Raw genomic sequence first — 24,515 nt, forward strand, 5'->3', positions numbered from 1 at the left:
GCGAAGGTTCACCTTCCAACAGGGCAATGAGGCTAAGCACACAGGACCTCAGACTGGGGCGACGGTTCACCTTCCAACAGGGCAATGACGCTAAGCACACAGGACCTCAGACTGGGGCGACGGTTCACCTTCCAACAGGGCAATGAGGCTAAGCACACAGGACCTCAGACTGGGGCGACGGTTCACCTTCCAACAGGGCAATGAGGCTAAGCACACAGCCAAGACAACGCACAAGTGGCTTTGGGCTAAGACTCTGAATGTCCTTGAGTGGCCCAGCCAGAGCCCGGACTTGAACCTGATCGAACATCTCTGGAGAGACCTGAAAATAGCTGTGCAGCGACACTCCCCATCCAACCTGACAGAGCTTGAGAGGATCTGCAGAGAGGAATTGGAGAAACTCCCCAAATACCGGTGTGCCAAGCTTGTAGCGTCATACCCAAGAAGACTCAACGCTGTAATCGCTGCCAAAGCTGCTTCAACAAAGTACTGAGTAAAGGGTCTGAATACTTACGTAAATGTGATATTTCAGTTTTACCTTTTTAGTACATTTGCACAAATTTTTAAAAAAAACTGTTTTTGCTTTGTCATTATGGGGTATTTTGTGTAGATTGATGAGGGAAAAAACCGATTGAATCAATTTTAGAATAATGCTGTAACGTAACAAAATGTGGAAAAAGTCAAGGGGTCTGAATACTTTCTGAATGCACTGTACAGCCATAATATGACATTTGAAATCTCTCTATTTTGTGAGTGTAATGTTTACTGTTCATTTTATATTGTTTATTTCACTTTTGTTTATTATCTATTTCACTTGCTTTGGCAAAGTAAACATATGTTTCCCATGCCAATAAAGCCCTTTGAATTAAATTGAGAGAGAGAGAGAGAGAGAGAGAGAGAGAGAGAGAGAGAGAGAGAGAGAGAGAGAGAGAGAGAGAGAGAGAGAGAGAGAGAGAGAGAGAGAGACAGAGAGAGAGAGAGAGAGAGAGAGAGAGAGAGAGCTACCCTTCGGTGCATCTACAGGTTCTGTTGTGTTATTATACTTGCTGGCTGATTCCAATAATGAAGAGGATAAACCTGAGAGCTAGAGGGGGAGGACATGCTGCTATACAGATCTATTCATCTCTCTAAATATCTAAAGGGAATGACTGACAGAGAGTGGGAGTGTAGTGGCTCAGTTGGTACAAGAGGAGAGGGGAGGGGTCGGGAGGAAGGGAGAGGATGGGAGAGGAGAGAAGAGAGAGGAGAGGATAGGAGAGGAGGAGAGAGGAGAGGAAGAGAGAGGAGGGGAGGGGACAGGAGATGAGGAGAAAGGAGAGAAGAGGAAGAGAGAGGAGGAGAGGAGAGAAGGGGAGGGGACAGGAGAGGAGGAGAGAGGAGAAAAAGGGAGGTGACAGGAGAGGAGGAGAGAGGACAGAAGGGGAGGGGACAGGAGAGGAGGAGAGATGAGAGAAGGGGAGGGGACTGGAGAGAGGAGAAAAAGGGAGGAGACAGGAGAGGAGGGGGGAGGAGAGAGGAGAGGAGAGAGGAGATGAGAGGAGGAGAGAGGACAGAAGGGGATGGGACAGGAGAGTAGGAGAGAGGAGAGAAGGGGAGGGAGGAGGAGAGAGGAGAGAGGAGAGGAGGAGAGAGGAGAGAAGGGGAGTGGATAGGAGAGGAGGAGAAAAAGGGAGGGGACAGGAGAGGAGGACAGAGGAAAGAGGAGAGGAGGAGAGGAAAGGAGGAGAGAGGAGAGAATGGGAGTGGATAGGAGAGGAGGAGAGAAGGGGATGGGAGGAGAGAGGAGAGACAGAGGACTGCATGCCACAACTTGGCTGATGCTGATGCTGCAGGTGCCGGCCAGTAGGCACCATGACGGGAGAAACAGCGAGATAGTGTGTGTGTGTGAGCTTAGCCTAGCTGCTGGGACCAGTGATAAACATCTGCCAGCCTATGGCTCCACCGACAGAGAATAGAGGGATGAGAGAGGGACGGAGGGATGAGAGAGGGAAGGAGGGATGAGAGAGGGAAGGAGGAATGAGAGAGGGAAGGAAGGATGAGAGAGGGAAAGAGGGATGAGAGAGGGAAGGAGGGATGAGAGAGGGAAGGAGGGATGACAGAGGGAAGGAAGGATGAGAGAGGGAAGGAGGGATGAGAGAGGGAAGGAGGGATGAGAGAGGGAAGGAGGGATGAGAGAGGGAAGGAAGGATGAGAGAGGGAAGGAGGGATGAGAGAGGGAAGGAGGAATGAGAAAGGGAATGAGGGATGAGAGAGGGAAAGAGGGATGAGAGAGGGAAGGAGGAATGAGAAAGGGAAAGAGGGATGAGAGAGGGAAGGAGGGATGAGAGAGGGAAGGAGGGATGAGAAAGGGGAGGGATGAGAGAGGGAAAGAGGGATGAGAGAGGGAAGGAGGAATGAGAAAGGGAAAGAGGGATGAGAGAGGGAAGGAGGGATGAGAGAGGGAAGGAGGGATGAGAAAGGGAGGACAAGCTAACTCACTGCTAGCTCCAGATACCCTGTGTTTCACCTCCAAACCTCCCCCCGGGTGACTCCATAGCCTCTCTGATGCAATAATCCATTTGAATGCTGTCAGCGCCTATCCGGCTATAACAGGGCATTTGTAAGTAATTGAAGCTCTGAGCGAGAGAGAGGCAGACAGGCAGGGTTGTAGAGGTGTGAGGAGGGAGAAATCATGGCATTAGCCAACTTACCGTGTGATCAGGATGGAGGGAGAGAGAGGGAGAGAGAGAGAGAGAGAGAGAGAGAGAGAGGGAGGGAGAGAGGGAGGGTAGAGAGAGAGAGAGAGAGAGAGAGGGAGGGCGAGAGAGAGAGAGAGGGCGAGAGGGAGGGTAGAGAGAGAGAGGGAGGGCGAGAGAGAGAGAGAGAGAGAGAGAGAGAGGGAGGGCGAGAGAGAGAGAGAGAGAGAGAGAGAGAGAGAGAGAGGGCGAGAGGGAGGGTAGAGAGAGAGAGAGAGAGAGAGAGAGAGAGAGAGAGAGAGAGAGAGAGAGAGAGAGAGAGAGAGAGAGGGAAAGTGAGTGATGGGTCTAATGGGGTCATTATCACTGGTTGGGTGGCGTCGGTCCATGTATTGCATACCAATAAAGCCTTTTCTCTCATCTATCTAGCCAGTGGCTGTTCTCTAATGTCTGGAATAACTGGTCTAATTCAGTGGTGTAAAGTACTTAAAACTTCTCTGGGATATGTGGGACGCTAACTTCCCACTTGGCCAAAAGCCAGTAAAAATGCAGAGCGCCAAATTCAAATAAATCACTATAAAAATCTAACTTTCATGAAATCACACATGAAAGATATCAAATTAAAGCTACACTTGTTGTGAATCCAGCCAACATGTCAGAATTCAAATAGGCTTTACAATGAAAGCACACCAAACGATTATGTTAGGTCAGAGCCAAGTCACAGAAGAACACAGCCATTTTTCCAGCCAAAGAGAGGAGTAACAAAAAGCAGAAATAGAGATAAAATCAATCACTAACCTTTGATGATCTTCATCCGATGACACTCATAGGACTTCATGTTACACAATAGATGTATGTTTTGTTCGGTAAAGTTCATATTTATATCCAAAAATCTTAGTTTAGGTGGGATGCTACTGTCTCACTTGGCCAAAAGCCAGAGAAAATGCAGAGTTCCAAATTCAAATAAATTACTATAAAAATCAAACTTTCATTAAATCACACATGAAAGATACCAAATTAAAGCTACACTGGTTGTGAATCCAGCCAACCTGTTTGAATTCAAATAGGCTTTTCGGCGAAAGCAAACGATGCTATTATCTCAGGATAGCAACAGAGTAAACAAAGAGAGAGAAGCATATTTCAACCCTGCAGGCGCGACACGAATCGCAGAAATTAAAATATAATTAATGCCTTACCTCTGACGAGCTTCTGTTGTTGGCACTCCAATATGTCCCATAAACATCACAAATGGTCCTTTTGTTCGATTAATTCCGTCGATATATATCCAAAGTGTCCATTTATTTGGCGCATTTGATCCAGAAAAACACCGGTTCCGACTTGTGAAGCATGACTACAAAATATCTCAAAGGTTACCTGTAAACTTTGCCAAAATATTTCAAACTACTTTTGTAATAAAACTTTAGGTATTTTGTTACGTAAAATACTCATCCCCTCTTCTGGGGATGAGTAGCTGGCAGTTGAATTTGGGTATGCATTTCATCCAAACGTGAAAATGCTGCCCCCTATCCTAGAGAAGTTTTAAGTAAAAATACTTTAAAGTATTACTTAAGTAGTTTTTTTGTGTATCTGTACTTTAATTTACTATTTATATTTTTGACTACTTTTACTTCACGAACATTCCTTTTAAGAATGTTTTTTTACTTTTTACTCCATACATTTTCCCTGACACCCAAAAGTACTTGTTACATTTTCAATGCTTAGCATGACAGAAAATTGTCCAATTCACACATCAAAAGAACATTCCTGGTCATCCCAAATGCCTGGTTTGCTTAATATAATGACATTTTTAATTATTTGTACTTTTACCTTTGATGCCGACCCCCCCTCCCGGATCTGGGATCCTCCTCATCAGAAACGCTGACTAGCATAGCCTAGCCTAGCGCCACAGGGAATATCATATAATATAATTTCATGAAATCACAAGTCCAATACAGCAAATGAAAGATAAACATCTTGTGAATCCAGCCAACATGTCCGATTTTTAAAATGTTTTACAGCGAAAACACAACATATATTTTTGTTAGCTTTTGAGGCGGGCTGAAGGGACAGAGGACTGGGGGACTTACTGTTGGTTTTGAGGCGAGCTGAAGGGACAGAGGACTGGGGGACTTACTGTTGGTTTGAGGCGAGCTGAAGGGACAGAGGACTGGGGGACTTACTGTTGGTTTGAGGCGAGCTGAAGGGACAGAGGACTGGGGGACTTACTGTTGGTTTGAGGCGAGCTGAAGGGACAGAGGACTGGGGGACTTGCTGTTGGTTTTGAGGAGGGCTGAAGGGACAGAGGACTGGGGGACTTACTGTTGGTTTTGAGGCGAGCTGAAGGGACAGAGGACTGGGGGACTTACTGTTGGTTTGAGGCGAGCTGAAGGGACAGAGGACTGGGGGACTTACTGTTGGTTTGAGGCGAGCTGAAGGGACAGAGGACTGGGGGACTTACTGTTGGTTTGAGGTGAGCTGAAGGGACAGAGGACTGGGGGACTTACTGTTGGTTTGAGGCGAGCTGAAGGGACAGAGGACTGGGGGACTTGCTGTTGGTTTTGAGGAGGGCTGAAGGGACAGAGGACTGGGGGACTTAGTGTTGGTTTTGAGGCGGGCTGAAGGACTGGGGGACTTACTGTTGGTTTGAGGCGAGCTGAAGGGACAGAGGACTGGGGGACTTGCTGTTGGTTTTGAGGAGGGCTGAAGGGACAGAGGACTGGGGGACTTACTGTTGTTTTTGAGGCGAGCTGAAGGACTGGGAGACTTACTGTTGGTTTTGAGGCGGGCTGAAGGACTGGGAGACTAGAGGACTGGGGGACTTACTGTTGGTTTTGAGGCGGGCTGAAGGACTGGGGGACTAGAGGACTGGGGGACTTACTGTTGGTTTTGAGGCGAGCTGAAGGGACAGAGGGACCAGAGGACTGGGGGACTTACTGTTGGTTTTGAGGAGGGCTGAAGGGACAGAGGACTGGGGGACTTACTGTTGGTTTTGAGGCGGGCTGAAGGACTGGGAGACTTACTGTTGGTTTTGAGGCGGGCTGGGTCGCTGTTGCGGCTGCCTGCCTGGTTGATGGCCTTGACAAAGAAGACATAACGTGTTCCACTCTGCAGGCCGTGCACCGTGTAGTGGTTCTGCTTGATGTTGGGGACAATCATCCAACTGTCCACACTGTTATAGAGACCTGCAGAGAGATATATACTGTTATACAGACCTAGAGAGATACAGACTGTTATACAGACCTAGAGATACATACTGTTATACAGACCTAGAGAGATACATACTGTTATAGAGACCTAGAGATACATACTGTTATAGAGACCTAGAGATACATACTGTTATAGAGACCTAGAGATACATACTGTTATAGAGACCTAGAGATACATACTGTTATACAGACCTAGAGAGAGATACATAGTGTTATAGAGACCTAGAGATACATACTGTTATAGAGACCTAGAGATACATACTGTTATACAGACCTGGAGATACAGACTGTTATATAGACCTGGAGATACAGACTGTTATATAGACCTGGAGATACATACTGTTATACAGACCTAGAGAGATACATACTGTTATACAGACCTAGAGAGATACATACTGTAATAGAGACCTAGAGATACATACTGTTATACAGACCTGGAGATACATACTGTTATACAGACCTAGAGATACATACTGTTATACAGACCTAGAGAGATACATACTGTTATACAGACCTAGAGATACAGACTGTCATACAGACCTGGAGATACATACTGTTATAGAGACCTAGAGAGATACATACTGTTATACAGACCTAGATAGAGATACTGTTATACAGACCTAGAGATACATACTGTTATACAGACCTAGAGAGATACATACTGTTATAGAGACCTGGAGATACATACTGTTATAGAGACCTGGAGATACATACTGTTATACAGACCTGGAGATATATACTGTTATACAGACCTGGAGATACATACTGTTATACAGACCTAGAGAGATACATACTGTTATACAGACCTAGAGATACATACTGTTATACAGACCTAGAGATACATACTGTTATAGAGACCTAGAGAGATACATACTGTTATAGAGACCTAGAGATACATACTGTTATACAGACCTAGAGAGATACATACTGTTATACAGACCTAGAGAGAGATATATACTGTTATACAGACCTAGAGAGATACATACTGTTATACAGACCTAGAGAGATACATACTGTTATACAGACCTAGAGAGATACATACTGTTATACAGACCTAGAGAGATACATACTGTTATACAGACCTAGAGAGAGATATGTACTGTTATAGAGACCTAGAGATACATACTGTTATACAGACCTAGAGAGATACATACTGTTATACAGACCTAGAGAGAGATACATACTGTTATAGAGACCTAGAGATACATACTGTTATACAGACCTAGAGAGATACATACTGTTATACAGACCTAGAGAGATACATGCTGTTATAGAGACCTAGAGATACATACTGTTATACAGACCTAGAGATACATACTGTTATACAGACCTAGAGAGATACATACTGTTATACAGACCTAGAGATACATACTGTTATACAGACCTAGAGATACATACTGTTATACAGACCTATACTGTATAAGACTGTATACATACTGTTATAGAGACCTAGAGATACATACTGTTATACAGACCTAGAGAGAGATACATACTGTTATACAGACCTAGAGAGATACATACTGTTATAGAGACCTAGAGATACATACTGTTATAGAGACCTAGAGATACATACTGTTATACAGACCTAGAGAGATACATACTGTTATACAGACCTGGAGAGATACATACTGTTATAGAGACCTAGAGAGAGATACATACTGTTATACAGACCTAGAGATACATACTGTTATACAGACCTAGAGATACATACTGTTATACAGACCTAGAGAGATACAGACTGTTATACAGACCTAGAGATACAGACTGTCATACAGACCTGGAGAAACATACTGTTATAGAGACCTAGAGAGATACATACTGTTATACAGACCTAGAGAGAGATACTGTTATACAGACCTGCAGAAAAATACTGTTATACAGACCTGCAGAGAGATACATACTGTTATAGAGACCAAGAGATACATACTGTTATAGAGACCTAGAAATACATACTGTTATAGAGACCTAGAGAGATACATACTGTTATACAGACCTAGAGATACATAGTGTTATACAGACCTAGAGATACATACTGTTATAGAGACCTAGAGATACATACTGTTATACAGACCTAGAGATACATACTGTTATAGAGACCTAGAGATACATACTGTTATAGAGACCTAGAGATACATACTGTTATAGAGACCTAGAGATACATACTGTTATACAGACCTGGAGATACATACTGTTATAGAGACCTAGAGATACATACTGTTATACAGACCTAGAGAGATACATACTGTTATACAGACCTAGAGATACATACTGTTATACAGACCTAGAGATACATACTGTTATAGAGACCTAGAGATACATACTGTTATACAGACCTAGAGATACATACTGTTATACAGACCTAGAGAGAGATACATACTGTTATAGAGACCTAGAGATACATACTGTTATAGAGACCTAGAGATACATACTGTTATACAGACCTAGAGAGATATATACTGTTATACAGACCTAGAGAGAGATACATACTGTTATACAGACCTAGAGATACAGACTGTTATACAGACCTAGAGAGAGATACAGACTGTTATAGAGACCTAGAGATACATACTGTTATACAGACCTAGAGAGAGATACAGACTGTTATAGAGACCTAGAGATACATACTGTTATACAGACCTAGAGATACAGACTGTTATAACACAACATCACTATGTGACTTATAACACAACATCACTATGTGACTTATAACACAACATCACTATGTGACTTATAACGCAACATCACTATGTGACTTATAACGCAACATCACTATGTGACTTATAACGCAACATCACTGTGTGACTTATAACACAACATCACTATGTGACTTATAACACAACATCACTATGTGACTTATAACACAACATCACTATGTGACTTATAACACAACATCACTGTGTGACTTATAACACAACATCACTGTGACTTATAACACAACATCACTATGTAACTTATAACACAACATCACTGTGACTTATAACACAACATCACTGTGACTTATAACACAACATCACTATGTGACTTATAACACAACATCACTGTGACTTATAACACAACATCACTATGTGACTTATAACACAACATCACTGTGACTTATAACACAACATCACTATGTGACTTATAACGCAACATCACTATGTGACTTATAACACAACATCACTGTGACTTATAACACAACATCACTGTGACTTATAACACAACATCACTATGTGACTTATAACACAACATCACTATGTGACTTATAACACAACATCACTATGTGACTTATAACACAACATCACTGTGACTTATAACACAACATCACTGTGACTTATAACACAACATCACTATGTAACTTATAACACAACATCACTGTGACTTATAACACAACATCACTGTGACTTATAACACAACATCACTGTGACTTATAACACAACATCACTGTGACTTATAACACAACATCACTATGTGACTTATAACACAACATCACTATGTGACTTATAACACAACATCACTATGTGACTTATAACACAACATCACTATGTGACTTATAACACAACATCACTATGTGACTTATAACACAACATCACTGTGACTTATAACACAACATCACTGTGACTTATAACACAACATCACTATGTGACTTATAACACAACATCACTGTGACTTATAACACAACATCACTATGTGACTTATAACACAACATCACTATGTGACTTATAACACAACATCACTATGTGACTTATAACACAACATCACTGTGACTTATAACACAACATCACTGTGACTTATAACACAACATCACTATGTAACTTATAACACAACATCACTGTGACTTATAACACAACATCACTGTGACTTATAACACAACATCACTGTGACTTATAACACAACATCACTGTGACTTATAACACAACATCACTATGTGACTTATAACACAACATCACTATGTGACTTATAACACAACATCACTATGTGACTTATAACACAACATCACTGTGACTTATAACACAACATCACTATGTGACTTATAACACAACATCACTATGTGACTTATGGTCTAAGACACTGCATCCCAGTGCTAGCTGTGCCACTAGAGACTCTGGGTTTGAGTCCAAGTTCTGTCGCAGCTGGTCGTAACCGGGAGACCCATGGGGTGGCGCACGAATTAGCCCAGCATCGTCCGGGTTAGGGCAGGGATGTCCTTGTCCCATCGAGCTCTGTCTGTCTGGCTCGCTCTATCTGTCTGTCTGTCTGTCTGTCTGTCTGTCTGGCTCGCTCTGTCTGTCTGGCTCGCTCTGTCTGTCTGGCTCGCTCTGTCTGTCTGGCTCGCTCTGTCTGTCTGGCTCGCTCTGTCTGTCTGGCTCGCTCTGTCTGTCTGGCTCGCTCTGTCTGGCTCGCTCTGTCTGTCTGTCTGGCTCGCTCTGTCTGGCTCGCTCTGTCTGGCTCGCTCTGTCTGTCTGTCTGTCTGTCTGTCTGTCTGTGTTTGAGATCCATTATGTCTACATCATTAACAGGGAACTAACAAATTCAACTGATTGACTGTGGGTATCTGCTCACATCATTATGGAATCATTGACTGGCTGTATCAATCAATCAATCAAATGTATTTATAGAGCCCATCTTACATCAGCTGATGTCACAAAGTGCTGTACAGAAACCCAGTCTAAAACCCCAAACAGCAAGCAATGCAGATGTAGGAGCACGGTGGCTAGGAAAAACTCCCTAGAAAGGCCAAAACCTAGGAAGAAACCTAGAGAGGAACCAGGTTATGAGGGGTGGCCAGTCCTCTTCTGGCTGTGCCGGGTGGAGATTATAACAGAACATGGCCAAGATGTTCAAATGTTCATAGATGACCAGCAGGGTCAAATAATAATAATCACAGTGGTTGTCGAGGGTGCAACAGGTCAGCACATCAGGAGTAAATGTCAGTTGGCTTTTCATAGCTGAGCATTCAGAGTTAGAGACAGCAGGTGCGTTACAGAGAGAGAGTCGAAAACAGCAGGTCCAGAACAGGTCCACACATCCGGTGAACAGGTCAACGAAACTTCTGTACAGACATATAATCTCACATTCCCATCCCTGGTACCTGAATGGTCCTGTATGGACATATAATCTCACATTCCCCATCCCTCATACCTGACTGGTCCTGTACAGACATATAATCTCACATTTCCCATCCCTGGTACCTGACTGGTCCTGTATAGACATATAATCTCACATTCCCCATCCCTGGTACCTGACTGGTCCTGTATGGACATATAATCTCACATTCCCCATCCCTGGTACCTGACTGGTCCTGTATAGACATATAATCTCACATTCCCCATCCCTGGTACCTGACTGGTCCTGTATAGACATATAATCTCACATTCCCCATCCCTGGTACCTGACTGGTCCTGTATGGACATATAATCTCACATTCCCCATCCCTGGTACCTGACTGGTCATGTATGGACATATAATCTCACATTACCATCCCTGGTACTTGACTGGTCCTGTATGGACATATAATCTCATATTCCCCATCCCTCATACCTGACTGGTCCTGTACAGACATATAATCTCACATTCCCCATCCCTGGTACCTGACTGGTCCTGTATAGACATATAATCTCACATTCCCCATCCCTGGTACCTGACTGGTCCTGTATAGACATATAATCTCACATTCCCCATCCCTGGTACCTGACTGGTCCTGTATGGACATATCATCTCACATTCCCCCTCCAGGGAGAGAGGAGAAGGATCAGATGACATCATCTGATTCTTCTCGTTTAAGCACTCAAGAGATGCAGAAAAAAAGGCAATGCTACAAACTCAGCAGTCTGAAATAACATTCAGCTCCAGCTCCCTCTTATCCTCCTGAGGAGGTAATGGCAGCTCAGTGAGGCCAGCCAGCCGGCCGACCTGGGGTCAAATAGTATTTGATATACATTTAAAATACTTTATTTGTGCTTGATTGGGCTTGTCTAGGTTAATGGACCAAAAGAAAAGTCTCGATAGTATAAACCCCGCCCAAATGGAACTCCAGGCAGACTAAAACGAACGTTAAAAGTATTTGAAAATATTTCAAATAGTATTTTTAACCCAGGTCTGCCAGCCAGCCCACCTCTTCCCTCCCACTCCGGATCTGCTGATGGCCTCAGCTCTTCAGTCTATCACTGCTGAAATAAATCCTACTTCACTGCAGCACTGGGACTGAGCAGGTTGGAGCAGGCTGGGACTGAGGGGAGGAGAGGAGGAGAGAGGAGAGAGGAGGAGAGAGGAGGAGAGAAATCATAGGGAGGGGAGAGGAGGGAGGAGAGGGAGAGGAGGAGAGGAGAGAGGAGAGAAATCATAGGGAGGATAGAGGAGGGGAGAGGAGGGAGGAGAGGGAGAGGAGGAGAGAGGAGGGGAGAGGAGAGAGCCAGCCCATCTCTTCCCTCCCACTCCGGATCTGCTGATGGCCTCAGCTCTTCAGTCTATCACTGCTGAAATAAATCCTACTTCACTGCAGCACTGGGACTGAGCAGGTTGGAGCAGGCTGGGACTGAGGGGAGGAGAGGAGGAGAGAGGAGAGAGGAGGAGAGAGGAGGAGAGAAATCATAGGGAGGGGAGAGGAGGGAGGAGAGGGAGAGGAGGAGAGGAGAGAGGAGAGAAATTATAGGGAGGATAGAGGAGGGGAGAAGAGAGGAGGAGAGAGGAGAGGAGGATAGGAGAGAGGAGGGGAGAGGAGGGAGGAGAGAGGAGAGAAATCATAGGGAGGATTGAGGAGGGAGGAGAGGGAGGAAAGGAGAGGAGAGAGGAGAGAAATCATACGGAGGGAGGAGAGGGAGAAGAGGGAGAGGAGGAGAGGAGAGAGGAGAGAAATCATAGGGAGGACAGAGGAGGGGAGAGGAGGAAGGAGAGGGAGAGGAGGAGAGTAGGAGAGGAGAGAGAAGAGAGGAGGAGAGAGGAGGGAGGAGAGAAATCATAGGGAGGATAAGGAGGGAGGAGAGGGAGAGGAGGAGAGGAGAGGGGGAGTAGGAGAGGAGGGGTGGGAAAAGGGGAAAAACAGGAGAGAGGATTAGAGAAGAGAGAAAGGAAGGAGTGAAGAATAGTAGATGAGAAGAAAGCAGCTCTGTGGAGGATCTGTAGGAAGTACAGTTGAAGTTGGAAGTTTACATACACCTTAGCCAAATACATTTAAACCCTTTCTTAGGTCAGTTAGGATCACAACTTTATTTTAAGAATGTGAAATGTCAGAATAATAGTAGAGAGAATTATTTATTTCAGATTTTATTTCTTTCATCACATTCCCAGTGGGTCAGAAGATTACATACACTCAATTAGTATTTGGTAGCATTGGCTTGTTTAATTTCGGTCAAACATTTCTGGTAGCCTTCCACAAATTTCCCACAATAAGTAAGAATTTTGGCCCATTCCTCCTGACAGAGCTGGTGTAACTGAGTCAGGTTTGTAGGCCTCCTTGCTTGCACATGCTTTTTCAGTTCTGTCTACACATTTTCTATATGATTGAGGTCAGGGCTTTGTGATGGCCACTCCAATACCTTGACTTTATTGTCCTTAAGCCACTTTGACACAACTTTGGAAGTATGCTTGGAGTCATTGTCCATTTGGAAGACCCATTTGCGACCAAGCTTTAACTTTCTGACTGATGTCTTGAGATTAGAGGTTGACCGATTAATCGGAATGGCCAATTAATTAGGGTCGATTCCAAGTTTTCATAACAATCGGTAATCAGCATTTTTGGACACCGATTACGGGTGATTACATTGCACTCCACGAGGAGACTGCGTGGCAGACTGACTACCTGTTACGCGAGTGCAGCACGGAGCCAAGGTAAGTTGCTAGCTAGCATTAAACATATCTTATAAAAAAACAATCAATCTTAACATAGTTAACAACACATGGTTGATGATATTACTAGTTTATCTAGCTTGTCCTACATTGCATATAATCGATGCGGTGCCTGTTAATTTATCATCGAATAACAGTCTACTTCACCAAACGGGCGCATTCGCGAAAAAAGCAGTCACTGCACAAATGTGTACCTAACCATAAACATCAATGCCTTTCTTAAAATCAATACACAAGTATATATTTTTCAACCTGCATATTTAGTTAATATTGCCTGCTAACATTAATTTATTTTAACTAGGCAAATTGTGTCACTTCTCTTGCGTTCTGAGTCAGGGTATATGCAGTAGTTTGGGCCGCCTGGCTCGTTGCAAACTGTGTGAAGACCATTTCTTCCTAACAAAGACCATAATTAATTTGCCAGAATTGTACATAATTATGACATAACATTGAAGGTTGTGCAATGTAACAGCAATATTTAGACTTATGAATGCCACCCGTTAGATAAAATACGGAACGGTTCCGTATTTCACTGAAATAATAAACTTTTTTTTTCTCGAAATGATAGTTTCCGGATTTGACCATATTAATGATCTAAGGCTCGTATTTCTGTGTGTTATTATATTATAATTAAGTCTATGATTTGATTTTTGATAAAGCAGTCTGACTGAGCGGTGGTAGGCAGCAGCAGGCTCGTAAGCATTCATTCAAACAGCACTTTCCTGCATTTGCCAGCAGCTCTTCGCTGTGCTTCAAGCATTGCGCTGTTTATGACTTCAAGCCTATCAACTCCCGAGATTAGACTGGCAATACTATAGTGCCTATAAGAACATCCAATAGTCAAAGGTATATGAAATACAAATGGTATAGAGAGAAATAGTCCTATAATTTCTTTAATAACTACAACCAAAAACTTCTTACCTGGGAATATTGAAGACTCATGTTAAAAGAAACCACCAGCTTTCATATGTTCTCATGTTCTGAGCAAGGAACTTAAACGTTAGCTGTTTTACAAGGCAATAATTGCACTTTTACTTTCTTCTCCAACACTTTGATTTTAAATGATTTAAAACAAATTGAACATGTTTCATTATTTATGTAAGACTAAATTGATTTTATTGATGTATTATATTAAGTTAAAAAAAAAAATGTTAATTCAGTATTGTTGTAATTATCATTATTACAAATATATACATATAAAAATGGGCCGATTAAACGGTATCGGCTTTTTTTGGTCCTCCAATAATCGGTATCGGCGTTGAAAAATCATAATTGGCAAACCTCTACTTGAGATGTTGCTTCAATATATCCACATAATTTTCCCCTCCTCATGATGCCATCTATTGTGTGAAGTGCACCAGTCCCTCCTGCAGCAAAGCACCCCCACAACATGATGCTGCCACCCTCGTGCTTCATGGTTGGGATGGTGTTCTTCGGCTTGCAAGCATCCCCCTTTTTCCTCCAAACATAACGATGGTCATTATGGCCAAACAGTTCTATTTTTGTTTCATCAGACCAGAGGACATTTCTCCAGAAAGTACGATCTTTGTCCCCATTTGCAGTTGCAAACTGTAGTCTGCTTTTTTATGGCGGTTTTGGAGCAGGTGCTTCTTCCTTGCTGAGCAGCCTTTCAGGTTATGTCGATATAGGACTCGTTTTACTGTGGAAATAGATATTTTTGTACCTGTTTCCTCCAGCATCTTCACAAGGTCCTTTGCTGTTGTTCTGGGATTGATTTGCACTTTTCGCATCAAAGTACGTTCACCTCTAGGAGACAGAACACGTCTCCTTCCTGAGCGGTATGATGGCTGCGTGCTCCCATGGTGTTTATACTTGCCTACGATTGTTTGTACAGATGAACGTGGTACCGTCAGGCATTTGAAAATTGCTCTCAAGGATGTACCAGACTTTTGGAGGTCTGCAATTTATTTTCTGAGGTCTTGGCTGATTTCTTTAGATTTTCCCATGATGTCAAGCAAAGAGGCACTGAGTTTGAAGGTAGGTCTTGAAATACATCCATAGGTACACCTCCAATTGACTCAAATGATGTCAATTAGCCTATCAGAAGCTTCTAAAGCCATGACATAATTTTCTGGAATTTTCCAAGCTGTTTAAAGGCACAGTCAACTTAGTGTATTTAAACTTCTGACCCACTGGAATTGTGATATAGTGAATTATAAGTGAAATAGTCTGTCTGTAAACAATTGTTGGAAAGATTACATGTGTCATGCACAAAGTAGATGTCCTAACCGACTTGCCAAAACTATAGTTTGTTAACAAGAAATTTGTGGAGTGGTTGAAAAACGAGTTTTAATAACTCCAACCTAAGTGTATGTAATCTTCCGACTTCAACTGTGTGTGTCAGGATACTCCAATCTGTCCCAGGGCCAACCAGCTCCACATGTGAGAGTGGCACTCTACTGTCAGTTGATCCTCCTGTATCCTCCCACTCTACTGTCAGTTGATCCTCCTGTATCCTCCCACTCTACTGTCAGCTGATCCTCCTGTGTCCTCCCACTCTACTGTCAGTTGATCCTCCTGTGTCCTCCCACTCTACTGTCAGTTGATCCTCCTGTGTCCTCCCACTCTACTGTCAGCTGATCCTCCTGTGTCCTCCCACTCTACTGTCAGTTGATCCTCCTGTATCCTCCCACTCTACTGTCAGCTGATCCTCCTGTGTCCTCCCACTCTACTGTCAGCTGATCCTCCTGTGTCCTCCCACTCTACTGTCAGCTGATCCTCCTGTGTCCTCCCACTCTACTGTCAGCTGACCCCTCCTGCGTCCTTCCACTCTACTGTCAGTTCATCCTCCTGTGTCCTGCCAAGGCAGCCTGACATTATCTGCTAGGCCTATACCTGCTATTATCTACTCTGCTCTACACTTCAGCAATTCTCCTCTTCCCTCCTCTCCTCAATGCCCCTCAACAGTGTCACCCAGTCCTCTCACTCAAGGTATTATACTCCATAAATGGTGAAACAGACACAATGGAACAGCTGATGTTCCCAAATTACATGTTATCTTGATGTCAGTACAGTAACTGCATGGCTTTACAAAGCTGTTACTAAAATATGGCTGTTACATAACGGGATAGAGTGCAAACCAGCAACATTCAGTGTTATATAAAGTAGTCCAACCCTATCCCTTCTTACTGTATTATAAAGTAGTCCAACCATATCCCTTCTTACTGTATTATAAAGTAGTCCAACCATATCCCTTCTTACTGTATTATAAAGTAGTCCAACCATATCCCTTCTTACTGTATTATAAAGTAGTCCAACCATATCCCTTCTTACTGTATTATAAAGTAGTCCAACCATATCCCTTCTTACTGTATTATAAAGTAGTCCAACCATATCCCTTCTTACTGTATTATAAAGTAGTCCAACCATATCCCTTCTTACTGTATTATAAAGTAGTCCAACCATATCCCTTCTTACTGTAGGTTACTGTATTATAAAGTAGTCCAACCATATCCCTTCTTACTGTAGGTGGACTGTATTATAAAGTAGTCCAACCATATCCCTTCTTACTGTATTATAAAGTAGTCCAACCATATCCCTTCTTACTGTAGTATAAAGTAGTCCAACCCTATCACTTCTTACTGTATTATAAAGTAGTCCAACCATATCCCTTCTTACTGTATTATAAAGTAGTCCAACCATATCCCTTCTTCCTGTATGTTACTGTACTATAAAGTAGTCCAACCCTATCCCTTCTTACTGTATTATAAAGTAGTCCAACCATATCCCTTCTTACTGTAGGTTACTGTACTATAAAGTAGTCCAACCATATCCCTTCTTACTGTATTATAAAGTAGTCCAACCATATCCCTTCTTACTGTATTATAAAGTAGTCCAACCCTATCCCTTCTTACTGTATTATAAAGTAGTCCAACCATATCCCTTCTTACTGTATTATAAAGTAGTCCAACCATATCCCTTCTTACTGTAGGTGGACTGTATTATAAAGTAGTCCAACCCTATCCCTTCTTACTGTATTATAGAGTAGTCCAACCATATCCCTTCTTACTGTATTATAAAGTAGTCCAACCATATCCCTTCTTACTGTATTATAAAGTAGTCCAACCATATCCCTTCTTACTGTATTATAAAGTAGTCCAACCCTATCCCTTCTTACTGTATTATAGAGTAGTCCAACCATATCCCTTCTTACTGTATTATAAAGTAGTCCAACCATTTCCCTTCTTACTGTATTATAAAGTAGTCCAACCATATCCCTTCTTACTGTATTATAAAGTAGTCCAACCATATCCCTTCTTGCTGTATTATAAAGTAGTCCAACCATATCCCTTCTTACTGTAGGTGGACTGTATTATAAAGTAGTCCAACCATATCCCTTCTTACTGTAGGTGGACTGTATTATAAAGTAGTCCAACCCTATCCCTTCTTACTGTATTATAAAGTAGTCCAACCATATCCCTTCTTACTGTATTATAAAGTAGTCCAACCATATCCCTTCTTACTGTATTATAAAGTAGTCCAACCATATCCCTTCTTACTGTATTATAAAGTAGTCCAACCATATCCCTTCTTACTGTATTATAAAGTAGTCCAACCATATCCCTTCTTACTGTATGTTACTGTATTATAAAGTAGTCCAACCATATCCCTTCTTACTGTAGGTTACTGTATTATAAAGTAGTCCAACCATATCCCTTCTTATTGTAGGTTACTGTATTTCTGGTCAAACACATATTTCAACCTCATGTACAGTAAGTAGTGACTCATGGTATGTTCTTGGACCTCTGTAATGACAGAGCTGTATTTCTCCATCTCATATTGTGACTGGGTCTACTGTATACCATTAGATAACACCATCTTACATAATATACTCTAATCCTTGGCCTGAGATTGGTATTATAGTTTTATTGTATTTTATGTTTGTATTTTTTGCATGTATGCCTGTGTATCGCAACAGTCTGATGCTAAAGAAAAAGCTGTGGCCGGTGTATGAGTGTATGAGTGGGTGGTGAAGAAGCGGTGATGTTTGTTACTCACTGATGAAGTTGGTCTGGCCGGTGTAGATGTTGAACTGGGTGGTGTATGGGTAGTATACTGGGTAGATAGATGTTGAACTGGGTGGTGTATGGGTAGTATACTGTGCAGATGTTGAACTGGGTGGTGTATGGGTAGTATACTGTGTAGATGTTGAACTGGGTGGTGTATGGGTAGTATACTGTGTAGATAGATGTTGAACTGGGTGGTGTATGGGTAGTATACTGTGTAGATGTTGAACTGGGTGGTGTATGGGTAGTATACTGGGTAGATAGATGTTGAACTGGGTGGTATATGGGTAGCATACTGGGTAGATAGATGTTGAACTGGGTGGTATATGGGTAGTATACTGTGTAGATGGTGAACTGGGTGGTATATTGGTAGTGTATTGGGTAGATGGGGAACTGGGTAGTATACTGGTGTCATCACTCTCTCTTTTGAGGATCAAAAGGACCCATCAGTTAGGCAAATGTTTGAGGATAGCCAGACCCCCCCCCCCCCCTCTCCCACAGGAGAGGAGGGGGGGGGGGGGGGTTGGCCTGTTTTATGACTTGCAGAAACTCTCCCCCACTCTGCAGAAATGGAAGACTGAAAATACTTTGTTACACAGAGAGACTGTGCCGCCAAAACTTCAACATCAAACAATGGACATTGAAAGAATATTTCTTACATAAAGAATGTTGGGAATAATGACAGATGGAATATGGGAAATTAAATGTCTATTTTGTGAATAAAATTATCAAAAAGGCATTATGACGGAAACATTGTAACTTTAAGAGCTTTCAAGCTGTAAATATCAGATTTACATCTACATTTTGTAAAACTTATATGATTAAGCATGAAACAATTTTTTGAAAAGATAGAAATGTGATAGTCTTCTATTGAGATAATGGTGTTTCATGTGTGTTACACACTAACTAAGCCATGCCCCTAATGAGGTCAGAGTTCGTGTCAACATGATGGAACCGCCTTTCAGGCCAGAGTACTTAAAGGAACTCGCAGAGAATTTAAATACAGACCAGAGAACGTGAGGACGCAGTCCACACGTTGAAATGTTTAAAACTACAAGACCAGAAAATGGTAAGACCCTCTGAAAACTCTCGACGAGTGAAGAAGGTGAAGACTAGACCAAAACATGCACCGTCTGCAGCTCTGCGTGTAAAGTAGTCTCGGACAATTGACCAGAAACAGGAGGGAAAAACAGGTCCCTCTCACCAACGTGTGGTACACCTCTAATGTATCCATTCTAAGAACACTCCAGAACTGTGGTGGACAATCAGAGACATGCATCGAACTACTTCCCATAGACGGACCGCGTGGTTTCAACAGAGAGACGACAGAGAAACGTAAATATATGTTGCATTTCATATCCGAATGAGCGGTTGTTGGGGTGCTAAATATTCATATTTACGGTGAGCGTAGTTTCCAAATGTATGTACGATAAGTCCACTCTCTTTGTCTCGCCCTCTCTTTATCTTTTCCATTGTGTAACAAGCCGTCATATCGGGTTAGTCCACTAGGGACTGTTTTCATTGCATTATGTTAGTAATCAATAACCTATACCGTGTGTGTGTGTGTTTATGTATTTCTGTGTGATTATTTAGTTAGCCAATTTGCCAATTTGTGTATCGCTGAGTCATCACTTCCCGTGGTGCCCCAAATTCCTAATGAGTTAATTGTTACATTATTAATTTAATCGAGTAATTATTCAACGTAGTAGGTAATTATCACATTAATGATACACACGTCACAGCGCTGGGTAGATATGGTGAACAGGGTGGTGTACGGCTGGTGTATTGTCATGGCACTTACTGATGAAGTTGGTCTGTCCGGTGTAGATGGTGTACTGCAGTTCGTAGGAGGTGACGCTGAACTCGTCCTCGGACGTCCAGTGAACAGTGATGGTGTCGTGGGAGGCGGTACACAGCTCATCACGTATGGAGGGAGGACTGGGAGCTACAGGGTCAAACAAGGGATAGATTAGTGTTGGACTGGATTTATTCAAAACAATACTAGATGTATACTTGATCCCAGAGGACAGCACATGAGAGCATTCATAGATGTGTACTTGATCCCAGAGGACAGCACACGAGAGAATTCATAGATGTGTAATTGATCCCAGAGGACAGCACCCGAGAGCATTCATAGATGTGTACTTGATCCCAGAGGACAGCACGAGAGCATTCATAGATGTGTACTTGATCCCAGAGGACAGCACATGAGAGCATTCATAGATGTGTACTTGATCCCAGAGGACAGCACACGAGAGCATTCATAGATGTGTACTTGATCCCAGAGGACAGCACACGAGAGCATTCATAGATGTGTACTTGATCCCAGAGGACAGCACATGAGAGCATTCATAGATGTGTACTTGATCCCAGAGGACAGCACATGAGAGCATTCATAGATGTGTACTTGATCCCAGAGGACAGCACACGAGAGCATTAATATAAATACCTATTTCCAAGGTGTTAAAAATGTATTCGCTGTAATACTTAATTTGGATAGTCCCCTAGCCTACAGATGGTTTCCTGCTAGTTTGAGTGTGTAGGGTGGGAGCTACAGTGTCAACAATGGAAAGATCAGTATCTAGGCATCATTTCAGACAATGTGCATTGTACCTGTCAACTAGAAGTGTAGTACATTTTTTTGTCAGATTTGTTCTATGTTACTTATGTACGTCTCCGGTGGTCGTTTGTGTTTCAACAGAACTACAGTATATAACACCTCCAGAGGCTTGCAGGATGGACAATGATCGACAGACAGGTTCCTTATTTGCCAACTGTGGTGCTGTCTTATATTGTTTGTGAAAGACCCAGATATATATATATATATATATATATATATATATATATATATACAGTATATATATCCCTCCCTCCCTCTCGCCTGTCAGGTAGTCCAGTCCCTCCAGGATCTTCTTCTCTCTGGAAAAGTCCAGAGCAAAGTTATCAAAGGCTTCGTTCAGGTTCACATCTGGTATCAGCACCTGGGAGGAGGCTGTGGCCATGGCAACCCTGGGGAGAGAGGGGGGGGGGGGGAGGAGAAGAAAGGAGAGGTATCAGACTGGAGCATAGAGATCCTATTGTATGGACTGGAGAACCTCAGCAGGAGGATGATGAAGGTGCAGAAAGCAAGGATGCCCTCTTGTCTACACACAGTGTGTGGGTGGGTCTGACACAGCCGCAGACAGACAAGGCCCTGTTGTGTTTAACTCTTCCTATTCCAGCCTGTCTCCATCAGCTAGAGAACCTCATTCCTAAAACATCCACCGGACCCTGAAATTCTGCATGAGACTTCCATTACAGGGAGAGAGTCCATGAATAACAAGCCTTGGAAACAGTAGAGCCTTGCAGAATGTGTTCTGAGTATCCTTCCCTTTCTGTTGGCCTTAAAAGCCTTCCAACGAAACACACAGCCCAGCCCAGGCGGGAGGGATGTGATATCTCACCTCTCGCCCATGTTCTTGGTGACTAGTTACAGGGGGCTGGTAGGGGAGGTAGTTAAGGGGTGAGAGAGGGATGTCAGCGAGGAGGGATGCCTGTCTCACCTCTCAGCCACATTCCTGGCGGTCTGTAGGAAGCGAGCGTGGTCGTTCTCCTTCAGGCTGTGTTCTGCCTGAGTGATGAGGGCTCTGGAGCGCTCTAGACACTGTCTGCAGTTAGCCATCTGCTGGGCCAGTTTACGCAGCTTCATCACCTGAGACAGGTAACACACACACACAGGACACACGCACGCATGGACGGACGCAGTACAAACAAACAAGACACACATATACGCAGGCACATATGGGGGCAGGCACGCAGGTAGGCAGGTATGCAGACACACAGGTAGTCAGGCACGCAGGTAGGCAGGCACACAGGTAGGCAGGCACGCAGGCACACAGGTAGGCAGGCACGCAGGTAGGCAGGTTTGCAGACTCACATGTAGTCAGGCACGCAGGCAGGCAGGCACACAGGCAGGCAGGCACACAGGTAGGCAGGCACACAGGCAGGCAGGCACACAGGTAGGCAGGCACACAGGCAGGCAGGCACACAGGCAGGCAGGCACACAGGCAGGCAAGGGACAGAGAAGAGAAGTTCATGTTAGCAGGGTTAGCATATAGGCAGTCATCTCACATTGTCTATACTATTATATTGTGGCTATGTTGCACAATAGACGGGCATTTAATACAGTATATCTACAATACCGGTCAGAAGTTTGGATACACAAACTCATTCAACGCTTTTACTTTATTTGTACTATTTTCTACATGGTAGAATAATAGTGAATACATCAAAACTATGAAATAACACATATGGAATCATGTAGTAACCAAAAAAAGTGTTAAACAAATCAAAATATATTGTCTCAGTTTGTTATGTAGGTGATGTTCAAAACAGAGGGCCAAATATCCAGTTTCTCATTGTGTCGTCTCTAAAAAAAACACCAGTCATGTCCAAGTATTCAGATAGAACGCCTTCCAGAATATACCACGGTTTTTTTCTTTCTCTCACTTTCCCTCCATCTCTTTTTCTCTCTGTCAGTCTCTGTTCATCATCCCCTACAGTCCCACACCCTGAGAGAGAGAAAGGCCTAATATGGAGAGTGTTATAATTCCTTCAAGGACGATGAGTAGAATCATAGAATCATTCAAACATTTTAAATTCTAATTCTACATAATCTATTCATCTTCAGTCCATCCCCTGGCTCAGATGTGACATATTGAATTAGCTTCATTTAATACTTCCTTCGTCAGGGCAAATCTCTGAGAAAGGGGATTAGAGGAATTTCATTGCTTCTGTAATGCGAAGGAATTGTCAGTAACTGGTATTAAAAACAAGATGCTTTTTAAATGTCACTGGTAAGACTACATTTGATTTAGCCTACGTAACATAGTATTCTGACTACTGTATTCTACATATTCTGACTACGTATGAGGATAGAAAACAGTCCATATTAAACAATTCCAAATTGGGGCGGCAGGTAGCCTAGTGTGTTGGGCCAGTAACCGAAAGGTTGCTGGATAGAATCCCTGAGCTGACAAGGTACAAATCTGTCGTTCTACCCCTGAACAAGGCAGTTAACCCACTGTTTTCCGGGCCCTGAACAAGGCAGTTAACCCACTGTTCCCCGGGCCCTGAACAAGGCAGTTAACCCACTGTTCCCCGGGCCCTGAACAAGGCAGTTAACCCACTGTTCCCCGGGCCCTGAACAAGGCAGTTAACCCATTGTTCCCCGGGCCCTGAACAAGGCAGTTAACCCACTGTTCCCCGGGCCCTGAACAAGGCAGTTAACCCACTGTTCCCCGGGCCCTGAACAAGGCAGTTAACCCACTGTTCCCCGGGCCCTGAACAAGGCAGTTAACCCACTGTCCCCCGGGCCCTGAACAAGGCAGTTAACCCACTGTTCCCCGGGCCCTGAACAAGGCAGTTAACCCACTGTTCCCCGGGCCCTGAACAAGGCAGTTAACCCACTGTTCCCTGGGCCCTGAACAAGGCAGTTAACCCGCTGTTCCCCGGTAGGATGTCATTGTAAATAAGAAGTTGTTCTTACCTGACTTGCCTAGTTAAATAATAAAAACTGTCTGTATCACAACCGGCCGTGATTGGTAGTCCCATAGGGCGGGGTACAATTGGCCCAGCGTTGTCCAGGTTTGGCCGGTGTAGGCCGTCATTGTAAATAAGAACTGACTTGCCTAGTTAAATGTAAAGGTTAAAAAAAATAATATTAAACGAACATCTAAGAATTGAAGCTGTTTTGATCCATTACTAGTCCTGGAAGGACTTATATAATGATGATGACGGTGGTTTACAAT

General features: G+C 43.2%; 1 protein-coding gene and 1 long non-coding RNA gene across 12 annotated transcripts in view; both read right to left on the bottom strand.

Annotated features, from left to right (window-relative positions):
- Positions 1-24,515, bottom strand: part of LOC129858507 (probable E3 ubiquitin-protein ligase MID2) — a 276,015-nt gene that overhangs the window by 11,210 nt on the left and 240,290 nt on the right. For all 3 annotated transcript variants that reach the window (XM_055927796.1, XM_055927797.1, XM_055927795.1), the window contains 4 exons: positions 22,269-22,417; positions 21,608-21,735; positions 20,528-20,671; positions 5,693-5,854 (listed from right to left, as the gene is read on the bottom strand). In XM_055927796.1, coding sequence (XP_055783771.1) covers positions 5,693-5,854; positions 20,528-20,671; positions 21,608-21,735; positions 22,269-22,417 — 583 coding nt within the window. The remainder of the gene's footprint in view (positions 1-5,692; positions 5,855-20,527; positions 20,672-21,607; positions 21,736-22,268; positions 22,418-24,515) is intronic.
- LOC129858510 (uncharacterized) lies at positions 5,861-8,468 on the bottom strand. 9 transcript variants are annotated; one of them, XR_008760049.1, is made up of 4 exons: positions 7,898-8,468; positions 7,412-7,601; positions 6,991-7,288; positions 5,861-6,960 (listed from the first exon to the last, which is right to left on the bottom strand). It is a non-coding gene; the product is annotated as an uncharacterized LOC129858510 (long non-coding RNA). The 9 variants fall into 9 exon arrangements; XR_008760050.1 differs by having other exon boundaries at positions 6,991-7,044; positions 7,209-7,288; positions 7,412-8,468; XR_008760047.1 differs by having other exon boundaries at positions 6,991-7,128; positions 7,209-7,288; positions 7,412-8,468.

The sequence above is a fragment of the Salvelinus fontinalis genome, chromosome 6 (genome assembly GCF_029448725.1).
Source record: "Salvelinus fontinalis isolate EN_2023a chromosome 6, ASM2944872v1, whole genome shotgun sequence".
Lineage (NCBI taxonomy): Eukaryota > Metazoa > Chordata > Actinopteri > Salmoniformes > Salmonidae > Salvelinus > Salvelinus fontinalis.